At 47.7% G+C, this 21,219-nt stretch overlaps 2 protein-coding genes across 3 annotated transcripts in view; both read left to right on the plus strand.

The window, feature by feature from the left end:
* LOC143960244 (uncharacterized) overlaps nt 1-21,219 on the plus strand; it is a 57,754-nt gene that overhangs the window by 18,885 nt on the left and 17,650 nt on the right. The window lies entirely within an intron of this gene.
* On the plus strand, nt 8,748-12,034 carry LOC143960245 (uncharacterized). Its single transcript, XM_077468618.1, has 2 exons — nt 8,748-11,179; nt 11,542-12,034. Exon 1 carries the CDS (start codon nt 10,036-10,038, stop codon nt 11,005-11,007), a length of 972 nt encoding a protein of 323 aa, XP_077324744.1. The 5' UTR covers nt 8,748-10,035; the 3' UTR covers nt 11,008-11,179; nt 11,542-12,034.

Raw genomic sequence — 21,219 nt, forward strand, 5'->3', positions numbered from 1 at the left:
TCTTTGCAGTCAACGCGTTAGTCGCGGTAAGCCCAATACTCACCTAGGGACGACCGCCTTAAGAAGGCACATGAGCAGCCATCACCGAGCCCAGTGGGAGCAACGGAACACACAAAGCCACACTGCAGGCTCTCACCGTCCAGCCTCGTCTTCTACTTCTCCTTCTCCTCTCTCCTCACAATTGTCCTCCACTCCACCTTCCATCACGCCAAGCTCACATTTTTCTGCAAAAAGGCAGGCTTCCGTGGGCCTAATGTTTGAGCGTAAAAAAATGATGACGCCGGATAACCCTCTTGCCCAACGGTTGGCGGCTGGCTTGTCAGAACTCATAGCCCGCCAACTACTGCCATATAAACTGGTGGACTCGGAGGCCTTTCGCAAATTTGTGGCCATTGGAACACCACAATGGAAGGTCCCAGGAAGGAAGTATTTCTCAGAGAAGGGCATCCCAGAGCTATATGGCCATGTTCAGCGGCAAGTGAATGTATCTCTGGCACACAGTGTCGGTGCCAAGATACATCTGACCACAGACACGTGGTCTAGCAAACACGGGCAGGGAAGGTATATCAGTTTTACTGCCCACTGGGTGAACCTTCTGACGGCCGTCAAGCATGTAACCCGTGGCACCCGTGTAGATTTGGTTTTACCGCCACGGATTGCATGCAGGCCTGACTCTTCTTCTCCTCCTCCTACTCCATCCTCCTCCCTCTCCTCCTCAGCTGCCTCCTCCTTTTCCGCTGCTAGCGTCTCTTCCACTGCACCGCCCAAGCTCCCCAGAACCTATTCCACATGCCAGGTGAGACGTTGCCATGCCGTGCTGCGTCTGTTGTGCCTGGAAGCAAAGAGCCACACTGGCCCGGCACTCCTTTCAGCTTTGCGTTCACAGGCAGATGAGTGGCTAACACCGCTCAATTTGACAGTTGGTAAAGTGGTGTGTGACAACGGTGCCAATCTGCTTAGCGCATTGAAACAGGGCAAAATCACGCACGTGCCGTGCATGGCACACGTCTTAAACTTGGTCGTGCAGCGATTCCTTGTCAAATACCCTGGGGTCCAGGACATCTTGCGGCAGGCAAGGAAAATCTCGGCCCATTTCAGAAGATCTTACACGGCCATGGCTCGCCTTGCTGACATTCAGCGGCGACACCATCTGCCGGTCAGACGTCTTATTTGCGATTGCCCGACGCGATGGAACTCAACCTTCTATATGCTTGATAGGCTGCTCCAGCAGAAACGTGCAGTTAACGTCTACCTGTATGAACTCTGCGAAAGAAACGGTTCTGGGGAGCTGGGTTTTTTTTCACCGCGCCAGTGGCTGCTCATGCGCGACACATGCAGACTTCTGCGGCCATTTGAGGAGATCACCAAACTGGTCAGTCGCAGCCATGGCGCCATCAGTGACATGGTACCTTATGCCTTCTTTCTGGAGCGTGCATTGCGTCGTGTCATTGATCAGGCTGTGGAGGAGCAGGAGCGGGAAGATGAGGAAGTCGCAATGCTGGATGAATTCCCAGGGGGGGCTACTCTATCTGAGACAAGTCAACAACAGGAGTCTGATGAGGAGTCAGAGGAGGATGGTGCCGGGGCGGATGAGCAGGAGCAAGAAGAGCATGCTTTAAACCTTTCTGGGATCCCTGTTGTGCGAGGATGGGGAGAGGAGAATGAAGAGGACGACATTATCCTGGATGATGAGCAGGAGCCAGGCCACCACACCGCTTCCACTTTAGTGCAAATGGGGGCCTTCATGCTCCAGTGTTTTAATAGGGACCCCCGTATAAAAAGCATGAGGGTCAAGGACCAGTACTGGGTGGCAACGTACTTAGACCCCCGGTACAAACACAAAATGGCGGAAATGTTACCGCCGTCGCAGAGGGCTGTCAGAATGCAGCACTTCCAGGCCTTGCTTCGAGAAATGCTGCATTCTGCTTTTGCGTGCGCTGGCAGAGGAGCAATTCCCACTCCCAGAGAAGGATTTGCGGGTACCAATCCAACAGCGCCTGCAAGAAGAGGCCGGTTTGAAGATGTGTTGGTGACTTCGGATATGAGGTCATTCTTTCAGCCGACCCATCGACAGGTGTCATCCGGATCCAGCATCAGGGAACGCCTAGACCGTCAGGTGTCCGACTACATTGGGTTAACGGCCGATGTGGACGCTCTGAGGAGTGATGAACCCCTAGACTACTGGGTGGGCAGGCTTGACCTCTGGCCAGAGCTTGCCCAATTTGCAATCGAACTGTTGGCTTGCCCCTCATCCAGTGTCCTGTCCGAAAGGACGTTCAGCGCAGCAGGGGGGATTGTGACCGATAAGCGTACTCGCCTAGCTCACCACAGTGTTAACTACCTCACATTTCTAAAAATGAATGAGGCATGGATCTCGGAGGAATTCAACACATGTGATCAGTAGACCATGTATATGTCTATAAACAATTTTTGGAATCAAGCACACAGACCTTCTTAATTCATTTGGCTCACTTCCCTGACCCAAAAAAGCACACCGTACTATATGCCCCTACCCTCCTCTTTGAAGAGGTTGAGCGGTGTCATATTTCTACTGGGGCTGCTTATTATGAGGGGTTCCCACCATCCCTGTGCTGTGCTGACTTCCTCCTGGGTGTTCTTATTATGAGGGGCTCCCACCATCCCTGTGCTGTGCTGACTTCCTCCTGGGGGTTCTTATTATGAGGGGATCACACCATCCCTGTGCTGTGCTGACTTCCTCCTGGGGCTGCTTACGGTGCTGCTGTCAGCGCTGTATGTCACGGAGCTGCTGTCAGCGCTGTATGTCACGGAGCTGCTGTCAGCGCTGTATGTCACGGAGCTGCTGTCAGCGCTGTATGTCACGGAGCTGCTGTCAGCGCTGTATGTCACGGAGCTGCTGTCAGCGCTGTATGTCACGGAGCTGCTGTCAGCGCTGTATGTCACGGAGCTGCTGTCAGCGCTGTATGTCACGGAGCTGCTGTCAGCGCTGTATGTCACGGAGCTGCTGTCAGCGCTGTATGTCACGGAGCTGCTGTCAGCGCTGTATGTCACGGTGCTGCTGTCAGCGCTGTATGTCACGGAGCTGCTGTCAGCGCTGTATGTCACGGAGCTGCTGTCAGTGCTGTATGTCACGGAGCTGCTGTCAGCGCTGTATGTCACGGAGCTGCTGTCAGCGCTGTATGTCACGGAGCTGCTGTCAGCGCTGTATGTCACGGTGCTGCTGTCAGCGCTGTATGTCACGGAGCTGCTGTCAGCGCTGTATGTCACGGAGCTGCTGTCAGCGCTGTATGTCACGGAGCTGCTGTCAGCGCTGTATGTCACGGAGCTGCTGTCAGCGCTGTATGTCACGGAGCTGCTGTCAGCGCTGTATGTCACGGTGCTGATGTCAGTGCTCTGTATTACGGTGCTGCTGTCAGTGCTCTGTATCTCCTGCACCCTCTTGTTTGCCTACCCTGGTCCCTGACCTTCCCTCTCCTCCATTGCCTTCATTAGCTCCATAGTCCTGAATTGTCAGAACAATTTCCCAAATAAAAAAAAAATGCTTGTAGTTATCGATCCCAAATTCACCTCATACATGTATTATGCTATTGTCCAGGTGGTGGGACTACGTGCTACCCCCTAATAATTACCCCGTGGCCGCAAATTCGACCTAAAGGTTTGCGAAATTCGCCTCCCATTGAAGTCAATGGAGCCCGCGGCGAACGGTCGTTTTCGCGAACGTTTGTGTCCGTTCGCGTTTCGCGTTCGCGAAACGTCCCGTCGGAAGTTCGTCCATCACTAAATCAGAGACTGCGGACATGCTACAGGTGACAATCAGAGACTGTGGACATGCTACAGGAGACAATCAGAGACTGTAGACATGCTACAGGTGACAATCAGAGACTGTGGACATGCTACAGGTGACAATAAGAGGCTGTGGACATGCTACAGGTGACAATCAGAGACTGCAGACATTATAGAGGAAATGGTCATAGAACTTTCAGCAGTGCACAGCTTTACAGTTGAATAACACAGCTCAGGGTTTAAGCAGTCAGGCATTTTATGGTTGTAAGGACATGGCCAGCTGAGCTCACTGCATACATTCAGAGGTCCGGGGGCAGGGCTTCCACTCTCTGCTCTCACTACAACTGCTCCACCCTGAGCATGCAGGCGGGGTTAGAGCATCAGTGGAGTTCCCGCCCCCACCCCCGGACCTCTGTATTCCCCAGCCAATATAGAGAGTCGTTTGGGCCTGAAGCTCCACGGATGCTCCCATTCCGATCACTGCTCTCACTACAGCTGCTCTGCTCTATTCTGAGCATACAGGCTGCATAGGGTGGGTTCAGAGCGTTAGTGGAGCTCCCGGCCCTGCCTCCTCTCTACTGGCTAACTCGGGAATACAGCCTCCCGTGTCCTCTGTGAGCTCTGCAAAGCATCATCTGTGCCCCAATTCGCAAGTAGCAGGGGCTCAATGCTTTGATTTGGCCCAGGGCAGGTACCCTGTTTTCCCTGCATTAAAGACAAACCTGGATTTAGGTCAGGCGCATGTGTGGGCCATTCAATGGTATCAATTCCTTCATCCTCCAGGAACTGGCTGCATACTCTCGCCACATGATACCTGATGGCAGTCAGGGTGCCATTTTCTAGCCTGTAGAGGACTGTGCGTCTCTCCATGGATATGCCTCCCCAGACCATCACTAACCCACCACCAAAGTGGTCACACTGTACAATGTTACAGGCTTCTCCAGACCCTTTCGTGTCTGTCACATGTGCTCAGGGTGAACCTGCTCTCATCTGTGAAAAGCACAGGGCGCCAGTGGCGGACCTGCCAATTCTGGTGTTCAGTGGCAAATGCCAATCGAGCTCCACGGTGCTGGGCAGTGAGCACAGGGCCCACTAGAGGATGTTGGGCCCTCAGGCCAACCTCATGAAGTATGTTTCTGATTGTTTAGTCAGACACATTCACACCAGTGGCCTGCTGGAGGTCATTTTGTAGGGCTCTGGCAGTGCTCTTCCTGTTCCTCCTTACACAAATGAGCAGATACTAGACCTATTGATGGGTTAAGGACCTTCTAAAGCCCTGTCCAGCTCTCCAAGAGTAACTGCCTGTCTCTGGAATCTCCTCTATGCTCTCGAGACTGTGTTGGGAGACACCGCAAACCTTCTGGCAATGGCACGTATTGATGTGCCATCCTGGATCAGTTGGACTACATGTGCAACCTCTATAGGGTCCAGGTATCACTTTATGCTACCAGTAGTGACACTGACCCTAGCCAAATGCAAAACTAGTGAAAAACAGTCAGAAAAGATGAGTAGGGGAAAAAAATGTCAGTGGCCTCCACCTGTAAAACCATTCCTGTTTTGGAGTTGGTCTCATTGTTGCCCATCTAGTGTACCAGTTGTTGATTTCATTAACACCAAAGCAGCTGAAACTGATTAACAAGCACGGGAGTTTAACTATCTAGGGGCCAGAAGGATTTACCACGGGCGTGCTTGCTATAGCAGTTAAAAGGGACCGACGTACACCTACGGCGATTTGTGCAGCCGAGCCAACCTGCCACAGTATAACTGTGGTGGCTGGTCAGCCAGCGGTTAAAGCAACCTTGTCAAATAAAAATTATTATTAATTATTATTTTTTAGGGGTTTTTACTAAATTGTTCTTCTGTTTAACCCCTTATTAACTTTACTCTAAATCAGCCTTATTAACACCTTATTCTCCTTCTCCATTTAATTTGTTTCCTGCTGATTTTTTTTATTTTTTACTTCTATTTTATAAACTGTTGATAAATACATCTTTTTTGCTTGGTTCATTAATATTTTTACACCTTTAACATATATTTAGACGCTTTAAAAGGAGTTGTAAAGGCAAAAGGCTTTTTATCCTGTAAAAAGTTTTCTGTGTGCAGCAGCCCCCCCTCACACTTATCTGAGGTTCCTCTCTGTCCAGCGATGTCCACAAGTGTTTCAGCCGTCCGCGATTCTCCCTCCTGATTGGTTGAGACACAGCAGCGACGCCATTGTCTTCCGCTGCTGTCAAAGTCAACTAGCCAATCAGGGGAGAGAGGGGGCAGGGCCAGGCCTGGACTCCGTGTCTGAATGGACACAGGGAGCTGTGACTCGGCTTGGGTGCCCCATAGCAAGTTGCTTGCTGTGGGGGCAAGATCACAGAAGAGGGACCCAAGAAGAGGAGGATCCGTGCTGCTCTGTGCAAATCCACTGTAACAGAGCAGGTAAGTATGACATGTTTTGATGTTTTTATAGGAAAAAAAAAACGAGACTTTACAATCACTTTAATCTGTACACATTTTTCATTGCATTTCTTTACATTTTATATACATAGTTACATAGTAGGTGAGGTTGAAAAAAGACACAAGTCCATCAATCCAACCCATATGTGTGATTATATGTCAGTATTACATTGTATATCCCTCTATGTTATAGTCGTTCAAGTGCTTATCTAATAGTTTTTTTAAACTATCGATGCTCCCCGCTGGCCTGAGGAAGGAACAAGCATGCTGCATGAGCTGTCAAATGCACTTCAGAGACACGAACGTTTAGGAGAAAACCACCCCTTCATTTTGTTTCAGGATTACTATCATGCTTATGTTTATGCTCCCTTTGTGTGTAGTTTCACTTTTGAGTTGTCATTAAGCGCTTGCTGACCACCCACCGCAGTTGTACTGTGGCAACATGGCTAGGCTGCGCGAATCTGCGTTATGTTACGTCGGTAACACATTTGTCCACTAGGGGGCCGCCAAAGGCGCGCACGTGCGCCCCAGTGCCCCATGCTCGCCTACGGTGCCGATGTGAGTGACTGCCACGATCGCGGGCTCCCTCGATCGCTTGGGGCACACCAAGAACCGGGATCTGTGTGTGTTAACACACAATTTCCGGTTCTCTGAGGGGAGAATAGAAAGATCGTCTGTTCATACAAAGTATGGACAGCGATCTGTCATCCCCCGGCACAGTCCCCTCCCCCCTCCAGTTAGAACACACAATAGGGAACACATTAACCCCTTGATCGCCCCCTAGTGTTAATCCCTTTACTGCCAGTGACATTTCTACAGTAATCAATGCATTTTCATAGCATTGATCGCTATATTAATGCCAATGGTCCCAAAAATGTGTCAAAATTGTCCAACGTGTCCACCATAATGTCACAGTTCCAATAAAAAATGCAGATCACCGCCATTACTAGTAAAAAAAAAAGAATCATAAAAATGCCATAAAACTATCCCCTATTTTTTAGATGCTATAACTTTTGCGCAACCCAATCAATATATACGCTTATTGCGATATTTTTTTACCAAAAATATGTAGAAGTATATATATCGGCCTAAACTGAGGGAAAAAAAACGTTTTTTTAATATATTTTTGGGGATATTTATTATAGCAAAAAGTAAACAATATTGCGTTTTTTTTCAAAATTTACACTTTTTTTGTTTATAGCGGAAAAAAAAACGCAGCGGCGATCCAATACCACCAAAAGAAAGCTCTATTTGTGGGGAAAAAAGGAAGTCAATTTTGTTTGGGTGCAACGTCGCACACCCGCACAATTATCAGTTAAAGCGACACAGTGCCGAATCGCAAAAAGTGGATTGGTCAGGAAGGGGATAAAATCTTCCGGGGTTGAAACGGTTAAATGGTTTACCAATACTGCACTTAGAAGCGCTGTGTTTATTTTCCTTTGTTGCATTGCATAGACTGCTTCTAGCTCTTCACACTGGCTGCCCTTAGTGCTAATACATGGATTCCTATCCCTCTTCATCTCAGAGACTGTTGCTATGGAATTTGTCCCTCCTATTGAGAGAGACTTTTAATCACATTTATTTGATCTGTGTACCCCTCCAGGGTCTCTCCTCAAACGGGTGATGAGTTTATTTTTTGCCCGCCCACTGAAACCACTGCCTGTGGAAGGGAATTCCACGTCATTGCTGCTTTTACAGTAAAGAACCCTCTACGCAGTTTAAGGTTAAATCTGGGTATACAGAATATTGTAAAGCTGGGTATACAGAAGATAGGCTAGGGTAGTACAGAGTTTTCCCCCTTTTCCCTGCACTCACCTGCTCAGGAGCTCGGAGTGAGAAACTTCCTCTCGACTCTATGATATGGGCGGAGCAAGGAGGAGACTAGCTCTCACACTAGGGTTGCCACCTGTCCAGGATTCACCTGGACAGTTCGGGTTTGGAACCATGCGTCCAGGTTTCAGACTGCCTGAAACCCGGACACATTATTCAGACTGGACCATGGCTTCCCAGCAGGGTTACTGGCTGCAGTTATCTAAGCTGAGAGTGCCAGTTACACCCTCTTTCACACTGCCTAAAGCCAACACTCCCCCCCCCCCCAAAACACATACACAGACAGGAGAGGAGAGAGGGCTTGATCTGTACCTCTTACTCTCTTAATTAGAAGTCCAGCAGCCTCAGATACATCTCGATGAGAGGTGCTGACTGCCAAGGGGTGAGTGAGCTCACCATCCATAGCTGTCATTGCTTGAAATCTCCCCCCTTCTCTCTCCTTCCTCTGAGAGAGTACACTTAGGTAAATCAGGGTTCTCAGAGCACCCCTTACATCAGAGTTCCCCTTTACACCAAAGGGCACAGTGTTCCCACTTACATCAAAGTCCTCTCCGTACATCAAAGTTCTTAGTGTTCCCCCTTACATCAGGGTTCCCAGAGCATCCTTTATGTCAGAGTCCCCAGAGTTCTCCCTTGAATCAGTCTGCAGAGTCCCACCCTTACAGTGAAAGGGAACTCTACGATGTAAAAGGGGAGCTCTGTAGACTCTGAAGGAAAGGGGAACTCTTGTTATTAATGTCATATAGTTAGAAAAAGCAATAGCAAAATATATGTATAGTTTATACTATTAAAAAAAAAAATTCGCCGTGCGCCGACAAAGTGTTCGGGTTTGACTTGAAGAAAAGGTGGCAACCCTATCTCACACTCATCTCCCTTCTCTGGCTGTCACTGAAGTACGGACGTGTAGACTCAGTGAAAGTACAGCGGCCATGCAAGAAGTGCTGTATCGGGCAGCCCAGGACACTCTCACAGCAGGGCCAGCCCTGGACTCAGGGCTATGGGCCCCAGATTCGGGGCTCTAGCCTCAATAGCCACGCGCTAGTGACACCACTGGCTCTACCTACTTCATATACATGTGTTGTCTCCAGATACACATATGTACTTTCTCTTAATACATAAATGTACCTTTTCCATATGCATATATACCAGGCCCTCGGTATACACACATGTACCGGCCTATACATAGATCCAAGCCCCTCCTTATACCAGTGTTCATTTTGTCGACTAAAATATTTTTGTAGACTAAAATGCGACTAAAACTGAAACCATTCAGATGACTAAAATACGACTAAAACTAAATCAAAATTTGATGTCAAAATTAACACTGCACTATCACATAAGAATAAATAGGGGGCATCTATTAATCACTTCAGCCCCAGAGGATTTTGTAGCTCAATGACCGAAGGACTTTTTACAATTGGGCACTGCGCTGTCTTAACTGGTAATTGTGCAGTCATGCAATGTTGTACCCAAACGAAAAATTTGCATCCTTTTTTTCCCCCCACAAATAGAGCTTTCTTTTGATGGTATTTGATTGCCTCTGCGATTTTTATTTTATGCGATATAAACGGAAAAAGACCGAACATTTTGAAAAAAAATTATATTTTCTACTTTTTGTTATTAAACAAAAATTAATAAACTCAATTTTAGTCATACATTTAGGCCAAAATGTATTCAGCCACATGTCCTTGGTAAAAAAAAAAAAAAGTCAATAAGCGTATATTGATTGGTTTGCGCAAAATGTATAGCGTCTACAAACTAGGGTACATTTTCTGGAACTTATGCAGCTTTTAGTTTATGACTGCCTATCTAATTTCTTGAGGTGCTAAAATGGCAGGGCAGTACAAACCCCCCAAATTACCCCATTTTGGAAAGTAGACACCCTAAGGAAATTGCTGAGAGGTCCATTGAATATTTTATTTTTTTGTCTCAAGTGATTGAAAAAATTACAAAAAAAAAATGACACAAAGTTGTCACTAAATAATATATTGCTCACATATGGCATGGTTATATATTATTTTGTGTTCTTCTCACTCTCATTGCTTGTTCCTTTCAATTCTCCACAACCTTCTCTCCCCACCCTCCCCTCTCCCCCCTCCTTTTATTTGTAGCCCTCTCTTCCCCCATTTCCTTCACTCCTCCCCGTTCCCCTTACTTTTTCCCTTTCCTCCCCCTTACCCCTTCCCACTTTTATTTCCTTTCACTCACCTTCTTTCTTCCCCCACATCTTTTCCTCTATATTCATTCTTTTCTTTCCCCTTGCCCTTTCCCCTTCCCTCCTTCTTTTCTGTGCAGACTTCCTGCCATTTTCTTCCTTTTTCCTGTTACCATTCTTTTTTCCTATTCCACTTTCTTTTTCTCTCCCCTTTTTTCTTTTCTATCCTTTTTCTTCCCCTTTTTTTTCCTTCCTCACTATTCCCCTTCATAATTATTCTGTGCCCTCTTTCTCTTGTATCTTATGCCCTGTACACACGGTTGGAAATTCTGCCGGAAAAGGCCCGATCGGATTATATTGCCGAAAAATCCGGTCGTGTGTGGGCTCTATCTGACTTTTTCTGTCGGAATTTCCGATGGAAAAAATTTGAGAGCAGGACCTCAAATTTTCCGACAACAAAATCCGATCGGACTTGTAGAGAATTCCAATCGGAAAAGTGCCATGCATGCTCAGATCAAATTACGAGACCAAAGCTATTGGCTACTAGCCACAACATAGTTCTGTTGCAACAAACGTCATCACGTTCCAAACTATTGGATTTTCCAACAACTTTGTCCGACCGTGTGTATGCAACACCAGTTTCAGACAAAATCCGTCGGAAAAAAACTGACGGATTTTGTTGTCGGAATGTCCGACTGTGTGTACAGGGGCTAAGTCATTTTAGCTATTTTTATTTTTTTTTATTTTTAATTTATATATATATATATATATATATATATATATATATATATATATATATATATATATATATATAAATATAATTTTTTTTTTCTTTTTTGAGGCCCTCATTTGACCATTTGACTTATCATACTTTTTCATCTGCATGTAACCGCAATTCTTCCCGGTTAAGGTAGGCTGAGCTTTCCCACGGGCTCCCAGGCCTCACATTGTCCCCCTGAGCCGGTGTTCTCTAATTACAGTTTCTGGGTGAGTGATACCTTTATGAAACACTATGGTCTCTATATGTGTGTGTATATATATATATTTTTACATAATTCCATAGTTTAGCGTCACATATCTGGATAATTAACAACACACAATTGACTCCCTTTGTTCTAACTCCCTGTGTGAAAAGCATCGCTATATACACCCAATAAGTTGAAAATTTAACTGTATTTGTTCAATGCTTTACAAATATTTAAATTTTATTGATAAATATTTATGATGACATGCTATTAATATATACCTATGTAACGATTCATACATTAACGTCTGTATACAGTGTGTATTCAATTCTTATCTATGTAATTATATAATATATATAGTACTAATTGATGTTTCATCCGTAGAATTCACACAACATGATACTGTGCAATCTTCAAGGCCCTGATGAAGTGGCACTGTCTGCGAATCGCGTAGGCCATATTTCTAATTGTTGGGGATCTGCACACCCTGAATTCAAACCTAATCGTATAAACTGTAACATCATTTTTTCAACTGTTTTTATAGTAAATAAAATTGTCTATTTTTTGTTATTGTATTTCATTTGTTTACACTTCTCAGAGGCACAATTAAAGTCTCATCCAGTTCCATATATTTTTTGAAACTATTTGAAAATAGTTGCATATATACATTTTTAAAAGCCTTTACAGGTTACCATTTTAGATCTACAGAAGAGTCCTACTGCTGAAATGACTGCCCTCGTTCTGACCTTTGCGGTGAAACCTTACATGCATGGTGTAATTGCTGTTTAAATATGACACCAGACACTTGCGTTTGCCTTTGCGCATGAGCACGATGCCCACCAATAGAATACTGCCCTTTATTCACCCACTTCTAATGATGGGCATACATGCACCTTTTTTTTTTTTTTTTTTTAACTGTGGTGGTGAAATCACCCCTGACAGTGCTGGAGTCACGGCTTTACGTATTGTTGGAGCAAACACTGTTGCTGTCAAGATAAATAAACCCGTGCTGCAGCTGAATGATGTACTTGCTAAGAAAATGATGGTTAACAATAAAACAAAGTAAAATTACAGTAAGACTTACCATACCTGCAAAGCAAATACAATAAAACATAGTAAAAATAAACATTGCAATCTGCGTCTACAAAAATATATGCCGAAGCATGGGGGCAATCTGCCCCCCTATTGTTAGGAGCAACTCGCTCTTCCACCCCTGACCCCATGCTTCAGGATATATGCTTTTTTTTGTAACTGTGGTGGTGAAATCACCTCCGACAGCGCTGGAGTCACGGCTTTATGTATTGTGGGAGCAAACGCTGTTGCTGTCAAGATAAATAATAAGATAATGTTGTCAAGATAGATAATAAATCCATGCTGCAGCTGAATGGCGTACCTGCTAAGCAAATGATGGTTAATAATAAAACAAACATTACAGTATAACATACCATACCTGCAAAGCAAATACAATAAAACATAGTAAAAATAAAACAGAGAGAGAATGATAGATATAGAACAATATTGAGCGAACAATAGAGCAGACAGTAGAGAGTGAACATAAGAGAGAGAACAATAGAGAGAGAGGAGAAAAATACAACCACAACTATTTTTGGATTTTTTATTTTATATTTTTTTGTTTTTGTGTGTTTTTTTCCGCTTTTTTCACTTTTATAAAAACTGTAAACTGAACGTTGCAGATTAGAGTCTTTCAAAACGTGATGGCCATTACATCTTTTCGAGACCCCGAGACCATCTGTTAGTGTGCCTAGGACTGTGTGGTGCTGTACCCTATGCTAAAACTCCACTAGTGTGTGGTAGCGTTTGAAACATTCACCAATGCAAAGACCAGGTTGGTCAGGAAAAGAGGGACAATAAAAGCGATTGTCACGCCTAAATCTGCGTTTGATGCAGACAAAACATGTTTTTTGGGGGTTTCTTTGGGTAGAGGTACCAAAGAGGACAAAAGGAAAATGCCTCTCATGGAGCCGGCTCACTGCATTTGGATGGGGAAGCTGGGCAAGAGCACCATCTGGAAACAGAAGGGCTCTGATGATCTCTTCCTGGAATTTAAGGTAGGATCCAGTCCGTCTTGAAGCTTTGTATAGCACAAAAGTGTTGAGCAAAGCCAATTGAAATAAACTTTTTTTTTGTACCAGCATCTGGCTGTATGGGCGATTTGGTACGGCTCCAATAACTGGTCGTTAAGGTCCACCCATCCCATGTTAAGGTTGTATTCGTGGACACAGAGGGGTTTCTCCACAACACCAGTCTCCGTAGGAATTTGGACTGCCGTGTCTGCGTGAAGAGAGGACAGAATGAAAACATTCAGTGAATCCCTCCACTTCACTGCTAACAAATTATTGCCCCTCAAGCAGGCTCTCTTCCCCCGTCTAAGTCGGGATTCTATGAGCCGTTGGGGGAAGCACCGGTGATTAGATCGCACGGTACCACATGCGCCAATTCCATAATCAAACAGGTGACTAAAAAGCACCACGTTCGTGTAATAATTGTCCACATACAAGTGGTATCCCTTTCTGAATAAGGGTGACACCAAGTCCCACACTATCTTACCAGCGCTCCCTATGTAGTCTGGGCAGTTCTCCGGCTCTACGTGACTAGCTCTTCCTCGTAAACCATAAAACTATATGTATATGGCCCTGTCACAGAGCTTATACATCTTGACCCCGTATCTGGCACGCTTGCTGGGAAGATACTGTTTGATAGACAAGCAGCCAAAAAAACATAATCAGGGACTCATCAATGCAGACAACTTGATAGGGAGTAAACAAGGCTGCAAAATGTTGGTTCAAGTGGTTTAATATGTATATAATTATAATAATAAGTATAATTTTGTAGAGCCGATAAAATCCAGGGTCACCCGGAGGATAACAGAGTTCATTGTCATTGAAGTGCATGAACCGCAAGATTTGCTCATATCGTGGCCTGGTCATGGAGGCAGAGAACACAGCCATATGTGAATTGGGTCAGTTTTAGTTATGCCCATGAAGAGGGATAGGCCCAGAAATTAGTGATGGACGAACTTCCGACGGGACGTTTCGCGAACGCGAAACGCGAACGGACACAAACGTTCGCGAAAACGACCGTTCGCCGCGGGCTCCATTGACTTCAATGGGAGGCGAATTTCGCAAACCTTTAGGTCGAATTTGCGGCCACGGGGTAATTATTAGGGGGTAGCACGTAGTCCCACCACCTGGACAATAGCATAATACATGTATGAGGTGAATTTGGGATCGATAACTACAAGCATTTTTTTTTTATTTGGGAAATTGTTCTGACAATTCAGGACTATGGAGCTAATGAAGGCAATGGAGGAGAGGGAAGGTCAGGGACCAGGGTAGGCAAACAAGAGGGTGCAGGAGATACAGAGCACTGACAGCAGCACCGTAATACAGAGCACTGACATCAGCACCGTGACATACAGCGCTGACAGCAGCTCCGTGACATACAGCGCTGACAGCAGCTCCGTGACATACAGCGCTGACAGCAGCTCCGTGACATACAGCGCTGACAGCAGCTCCGTGACATACAGCGCTGACAGCAGCTCCGTGACATACAGCGCTGACAGCAGCACCGTGACATACAGCGCTGACAGCAGCTCCGTGACATACAGCGCTGACAGCAGCTCCGTGACATACAGCGCTGACAGCAGCTCCGTGACATACAGCACTGACAGCAGCTCCGTGACATACAGCGCTGACAGCAGCTCCGTGACATACAGCGCTGACAGCAGCACCGTGACATACAGCGCTGACAGCAGCTCCGTGACATACAGCGCTGACAGCAGCTCCGTGACATACAGCGCTGACAGCAGCTCCGTGACATACAGCGCTGACAGCAGCTCCGTGACATACAGCGCTGACAGCAGCTCCGTGACATACAGCGCTGACAGCAGCTCCGTGACATACAGCGCTGACAGCAGCTCCGTGACATACAGCGCTGACAGCAGCTCCGTGACATACAGCGCTGACAGCAGCTCCGTGACATACAGCGCTGACAGCAGCTCCGTGACATACAGCGCTGACAGCAGCACCGTAAGCAGCCCCAGGAGGAAGTCAGCACAGCACAGGGATGGTGTGATCCCCTCATAATAAGAACCCCCAGGAGGAAGTCAGCACAGCACAGGGATGGTGGGAGCCCCTCATAATAAGAACACCCAGGAGGAAGTCAGCACAGCACAGGGATGGTGGGAACCCCTCATAATAAGCAGCCCCAGTAGAAATATGACACCGCTCAACCTCTTCAAAGAGGAGGGTAGGGGCATATAGTACGGTGTGCTTTTTTGGGTCAGGGAAGTGAGCCAAATGAATTAAGAAGGTCTGTGTGCTTGATTCCAAAAATTGTTTATAGACATATACATGGTCTACTGATCACATGTGTTGAATTCCTCCGAGATCCATGCCTCATTCATTTTTAGAAATGTGAGGTAGTTAACACTGTGGTGAGCTAGGCGAGTACGCTTATCGGTCACAATCCCCCCTGCTGCGCTGAACGTCCTTTCGGACAGGACACTGGATGAGGGGCAAGCCAACAGTTCGATTGCAAATTGGGCAAGCTCTGGCCAGAGGTCAAGCCTGCCCACCCAGTAGTCTAGGGGTTCATCACTCCTCAGAGCGTCCACATCGGCCGTTAACCCAATGTAGTCGGACACCTGACGGTCTAGGCGTTCCCTGATGCTGGATCCGGATGACACCTGTCGATGGGTCGGCTGAAAGAATGACCTCATATCCGAAGTCACCAACACATCTTCAAACCGGCCTCTTCTTGCAGGCGCTGTTGGATTGGTACCCGCAAATCCTTCTCTGGGAGTGGGAATTGCTCCTCTGCCAGCGCACGCAAAAGCAGAATGCAGCATTTCTCGAAGCAAGGCCTGGAAGTGCTGCATTCTGACAGCCCTCTGCGACGGCGGTAACATTTCCGCCATTTTGTGTTTGTACCGGGGGTCTAAGTACGTTGCCACCCAGTACTGGTCCTTGACCCTCATGCTTTTTATACGGGGGTCCCTATTAAAACACTGGAGCATGAAGGCCCCCATTTGCACTAAAGTGGAAGCGGTGTGGTGGCCTGGCTCCTGCTCATCATCCAGGATAATGTCGTCCTCTTCATTCTCCTCTCCCCATCCTCGCACAACAGGGATCCCAGAAAGGTTTAAAGCATGCTCTTCTTGCTCCTGCTCATCCGCCCCGGCACCATCCTCCTCTGACTCCTCATCAGACTCCTGTTGTTGACTTGTCTCAGATAGAGTAGCCCCCCCTGGGAATTCATCCAGCATTGCGACTTCCTCATCTTCCCGCTCCTGCTCCTCCACAGCCTGATCAATGACACGACGCAATGCACGCTCCAGAAAGAAGGCATAAGGTACCATGTCACTGATGGCGCCATGGCTGCGACTGACCAGTTTGGTGATCTCCTCAAATGGCCGCAGAAGTCTGCATGTGTCGCGCATGAGCAGCCACTGGCGCGGTGAAAAAAAACCCAGCTCCCCAGAACCGTTTCTTTCGCAGAGTTCATACAGGTAGACGTTAACTGCACGTTTCTGCTGGAGCAGCCTATCAAGCATATAGAAGGTTGAGTTCCATCGCGTCGGGCAATCGCAAATAAGACGTCTGACCGGCAGATGGTGTCGCCGCTGAATGTCAGCAAGGCGAGCCATGGCCGTGTAAGATCTTCTGAAATGGGCCGAGATTTTCCTTGCCTGCCGCAAGATGTCCTGGACCCCAGGGTATTTGACAAGGAATCGCTGCACGACCAAGTTTAAGACGTGTGCCATGCACGGCACGTGCGTGATTTTGCCCTGTTTCAATGCGCTAAGCAGATTGGCACCGTTGTCACACACCACTTTACCAACTGTCAAATTGAGCGGTGTTAGCCACTCATCTGCCTGTGAACGCAAAGCTGAAAGGAGTGCCGGGCCAGTGTGGCTCTTTGCTTCCAGGCACAACAGACGCAGCACGGCATGGCAACGTCTCACCTGGCATGTGGAATAGGTTCTGGGGAGCTTGGGCGGTGCAGTGGAAGAGACGCTAGCAGCGGAAAAGGAGGAGGCAGCTGAGGAGGAGAGGGAGGAGGATGGAGTAGGAGGAGGAGAAGAAGAGTCAGGCCTGCATGCAATCCGTGGCGGTAAAACCAAATCTACACGGGTGCCACGGGTTACATGCTTGACGGCCGTCAGAAGGTTCACCCAGTGGGCAGTAAAACTGATATACCTTCCCTGCCCGTGTTTGCTAGACCACGTGTCTGTGGTCAGATGTATCTTGGCACCGACACTGTGTGCCAGAGATACATTCACTTGCCGCTGAACATGGCCATATAGCTCTGGGATGCCCTTCTCTGAGAAATACTTCCTTCCTGGGACCTTCCATTGTGGTGTTCCAATGGCCACAAATTTGCGAAAGGCCTCCGAGTCCACCAGTTTATATGGCAGTAGTTGGCGGGCTATGAGTTCTGACAAGCCAGCCGCCAACCGTTGGGCAAGAGGGTTATCCGGCGTCATCATTTTTTTACGCTCAAACATTAGGCCCACGGAAGCCTGCCTTTTTGCAGAAAAATGTGAGCTTGGCGTGATGGAAGGTGGAGTGGAGGACAATTGTGAGGAGAGAGGAGAAGGAGAAGTAGAAGACGAGGCTGGACGGTGAGAGCCTGCAGTGTGGCTTTGTGTGTTCCGTTGCTCCCACTGGGCTCGGTGATGGCTGCTCATGTGCCTTCTTAAGGCGGTCGTCCCTAGGTGAGTATTGGGCTTACCGCGACTAACGCGTTGACTGCAAAGATTGCAGATGGCAACGCTATTGTCAGCAGCGGACACGTTAAAAAAAGCCCACACTGCGGAGCCATGTGCCGGTGTCCTGGGAGCGCCAGATGTGACCGTACATGGTCGATGACTCGCTCCTGATACATTTGCAGTCTGCTTTGTCCCTGCTGTGCAATGTAAGTCATTGCTGCTTCTCCTCCCTATCTGCTGGTCCATATCTCCCTCTGAACTCCCCTCCTCTTCCTCTCTTGTGGGCACCCACGTGACATCACTAGACACGTCATCATCAACGTCACCTTCCCCACCGCTATAAGTAGAGTAGGCAGCAACACCGGGGACCAACCTCCTCCTTGGGCTGATCTGGGTACTGGCGTCAGACTGCTGAGTAGCGCTTGTTGCTACCTCCTCTTCCTGATCCAATACCAAGAGTGGCTGCGCATCAGAAATGTCCTCTTGATATGGATCGGAAAATAATTCCAGTGACTCAAGCGGAAGGTATGTGGTGGTGGTGGTGGTGGTCGTGTTGTTGGTGGTAGTGTCTTTGGGGGTGCACATAGCAGAGAGTGAAGAAGAGGGTGCAGATCGAGAGGATGAGGAGGGTGCAGAAGAGTAAGGCTGAGCGAGCCACTCAACCAAGTCTGGTGCATCCTTTAAAGTAATTGAACGCACCTTCTGCAACTTCCCACTTTGGCTCAAGCCTGTTGCTCCTGCCCTACCCCTACCACCCCTGCGGAAGGGCCTGCCTCTTCCTCTGCATGTCATTTTTTAAATGACCCTGTGACAAAACTCTTAGTCCCTATACCGCTGAAGGACTGCTGCAGTATAGGTGAGCGGTCAGCAGTGGTGCACGTCAACCCTATCTATTGTGGACCTATAGCGGTCCTTACAGAACAGCAGACTGTACCGCACTCAAGCCTATGTACCGTAGCACCCTATACCAAGTTACCAGTCCTTATAAGAACTTTTGTGGACCAAGCAGGTTGTGTATTAGTGTTTAGCAGACTGTACGTCAGTCCCTATACCGCTGAAGGACTGCTGCAGTATAGGGCAGCGGTCAGCAGTGGTGCACGTCAACCCTATCTATTGTGGACCGATAGCGGTCCTTACAGAACAGCAGACTGTACCGCACTCAAGCCTATGTACCGTAGCACCCTATACCAAGTTACCAGTCCTTATAAGAACTTTTGTGGACCAAGCAGGTTGTGTGTTAGTGTTTAGCAGACTGTGCGTCAGTCCCTATACCGCTGAAGGACTGCTGCAGTATAGGGCAGCGGTCAGCAGTAGTGCACGGCAACCCTATGTATTGTGGACCGATAGCGGTCCTTACAGAACAGCAGACTGTAACGCACTCAGGCCTATGTACCGTAGCACCCTATACCAAGTTACCAGTCCTTATAAGAACTTTTGTGGACCAAGCAGGTTGTGTGTTAGTGATTAGCAGACTGTACGTCAGTCCCTATACCAATGAAGGACTGCTGCAGTATAGGGCAGCGGTCAGCAGTAGTGCACGGCAACCCTATGTATTGTGGACCGATAGCGGTCCTTACAGAACAGCAGACTGTAACGCACTCAGGCCTATGTACCGTAGCACCCTATACCAAGTTACCAGTCCTTATAAAAACTTTTGTGGACCAAGCAGGTTGTGTGTTAGTGTTTAGCAGACTGTGCGTCAGTCCCTATACCGCTGAAGGACTGCTGCAGTATAGGGCAGCGGTCAGCAGTGGTGCACGTCAACCCTATCTATTGTGGACCGATAGCGGTCCTTACAGAACAGCAGACTGTACCGCACTCAAGCCTATGTACCGTAGCACCCTATACCAAGTTACCAGTCCTTATAAGAACTTTTGTGGAACAAGCAGGTTGTGTGTTAGTGATTAGCAGACTGTACGTCAGTCCCTATACCAATGAAGGACTGCTGCAGTATAGGGCAGCGGTCAGCAGTAGTGCACGGCAACCCTATGTATTGTGGACCGATAGCGGTCCTTACAGAACAGCAGACTGTACTGCACTCAGGCCTATGTACCGTAGCACCCTATACCAAGTTACCAGTCCTTATAAAAACTTTTGTGGACCAAGCAGGTTGTGTGTTAGTGTTTAGCAGACTGTGCGTCAGTCCCTATACCGCTGAAGGACTGCTGCAGTATAGGGCAGCGGTCAGCAGTAGTGCACGGCAACCCTATGTATTGTGGACCGATAGCGGTCCTTACAGAACAGCAGACTGTAACGCACTCAGGCCTATGTACCGTAGCACCCTATACCAAGTTACCAGTCCTTATAAGAACTTTTGTGGACCAAGCAGGTTGTGTGTTAGTGATTAGCAGACTGTACGTCAGTCCCTATACCAATGAAGGACTGCTGCAGTATAGGGCAGCGGTCAGCAGTAGTGCACGGCAACCCTATGTATTGTGGACCGATAGCGGTCCTTACAGAACAGCAGACTGTAACGCACTCAGGCCTATGTACCGTAGCACCCTATACCAAGTTACCAGTCCTTATAAAAACTTTTGTGGACCAAGCAGGTTGTGTGTTAGTGTTTAGCAGACTGTGCGTCAGTCCCTATACCGCTGAAGGACTGCTGCAGTATAGGGCAGCGGTCAGCAGTAGTGCACGGCAACCCTATGTATTGTGGACCGATAGCGGTCCTTACAGAACAGCAGACTGTAACGCACTCAGGCCTATGTACCGTAGCACCCTATACCAAGTTACCAGTCCTTATAAGAACTTTTGTGGACCAAGCAGGTTGTGTGTTAGTGATTAGCAGACTGTACGTCAGTCCCTATACCAATGAAGGACTGCTGCAGTATAGGGCAGCGGTCAGCAGTAGTGCACGGCAACCCTATGTATTGTGGACCGATAGCGGTCCTTACAGAACAGCAGACTGTAACGCACTCAGGCCTATGTACCGTAGCACCCTATACCAAGTTACCAGTCCTTATAAGAACTTTTGTGGAACAAGCAGGTTGTGTGTTAGTGATTAGCAGACTGTACGTCAGTCCCTATACCAATGAAGGACTGCTGCAGTATAGGGCAGCGGTCAGCAGTAGTGCACGGCAACCCTATGTATTGTGGACCGATAGCGGTCCTTACAGAACAGCAGACTGTAACGCACTCAGGCCTATGTACCGTAGCACCCTATACCAAGTTACCAGTCCTTATAAGAACTTTTGTGGACCAAGCAGGTTGTGTGTTAGTGATTAGCAGACTGTACGTCAGTCCCTATACCAATGAAGGACTGCTGCAGTATAGGGCAGCGGTCAGCAGTAGTGCACGGCAACCCTATGTATTGTGGACCGATAGCG

This window comes from Lithobates pipiens, unplaced genomic scaffold (genome assembly GCF_037356315.1).
Source record: "Lithobates pipiens isolate NorthernLeopardFrog02 unplaced genomic scaffold, aLitPip1_a1.2 Scaffold_8, whole genome shotgun sequence".
Taxonomy (NCBI): Eukaryota; Metazoa; Chordata; class Amphibia; order Anura; family Ranidae; genus Lithobates; species Lithobates pipiens.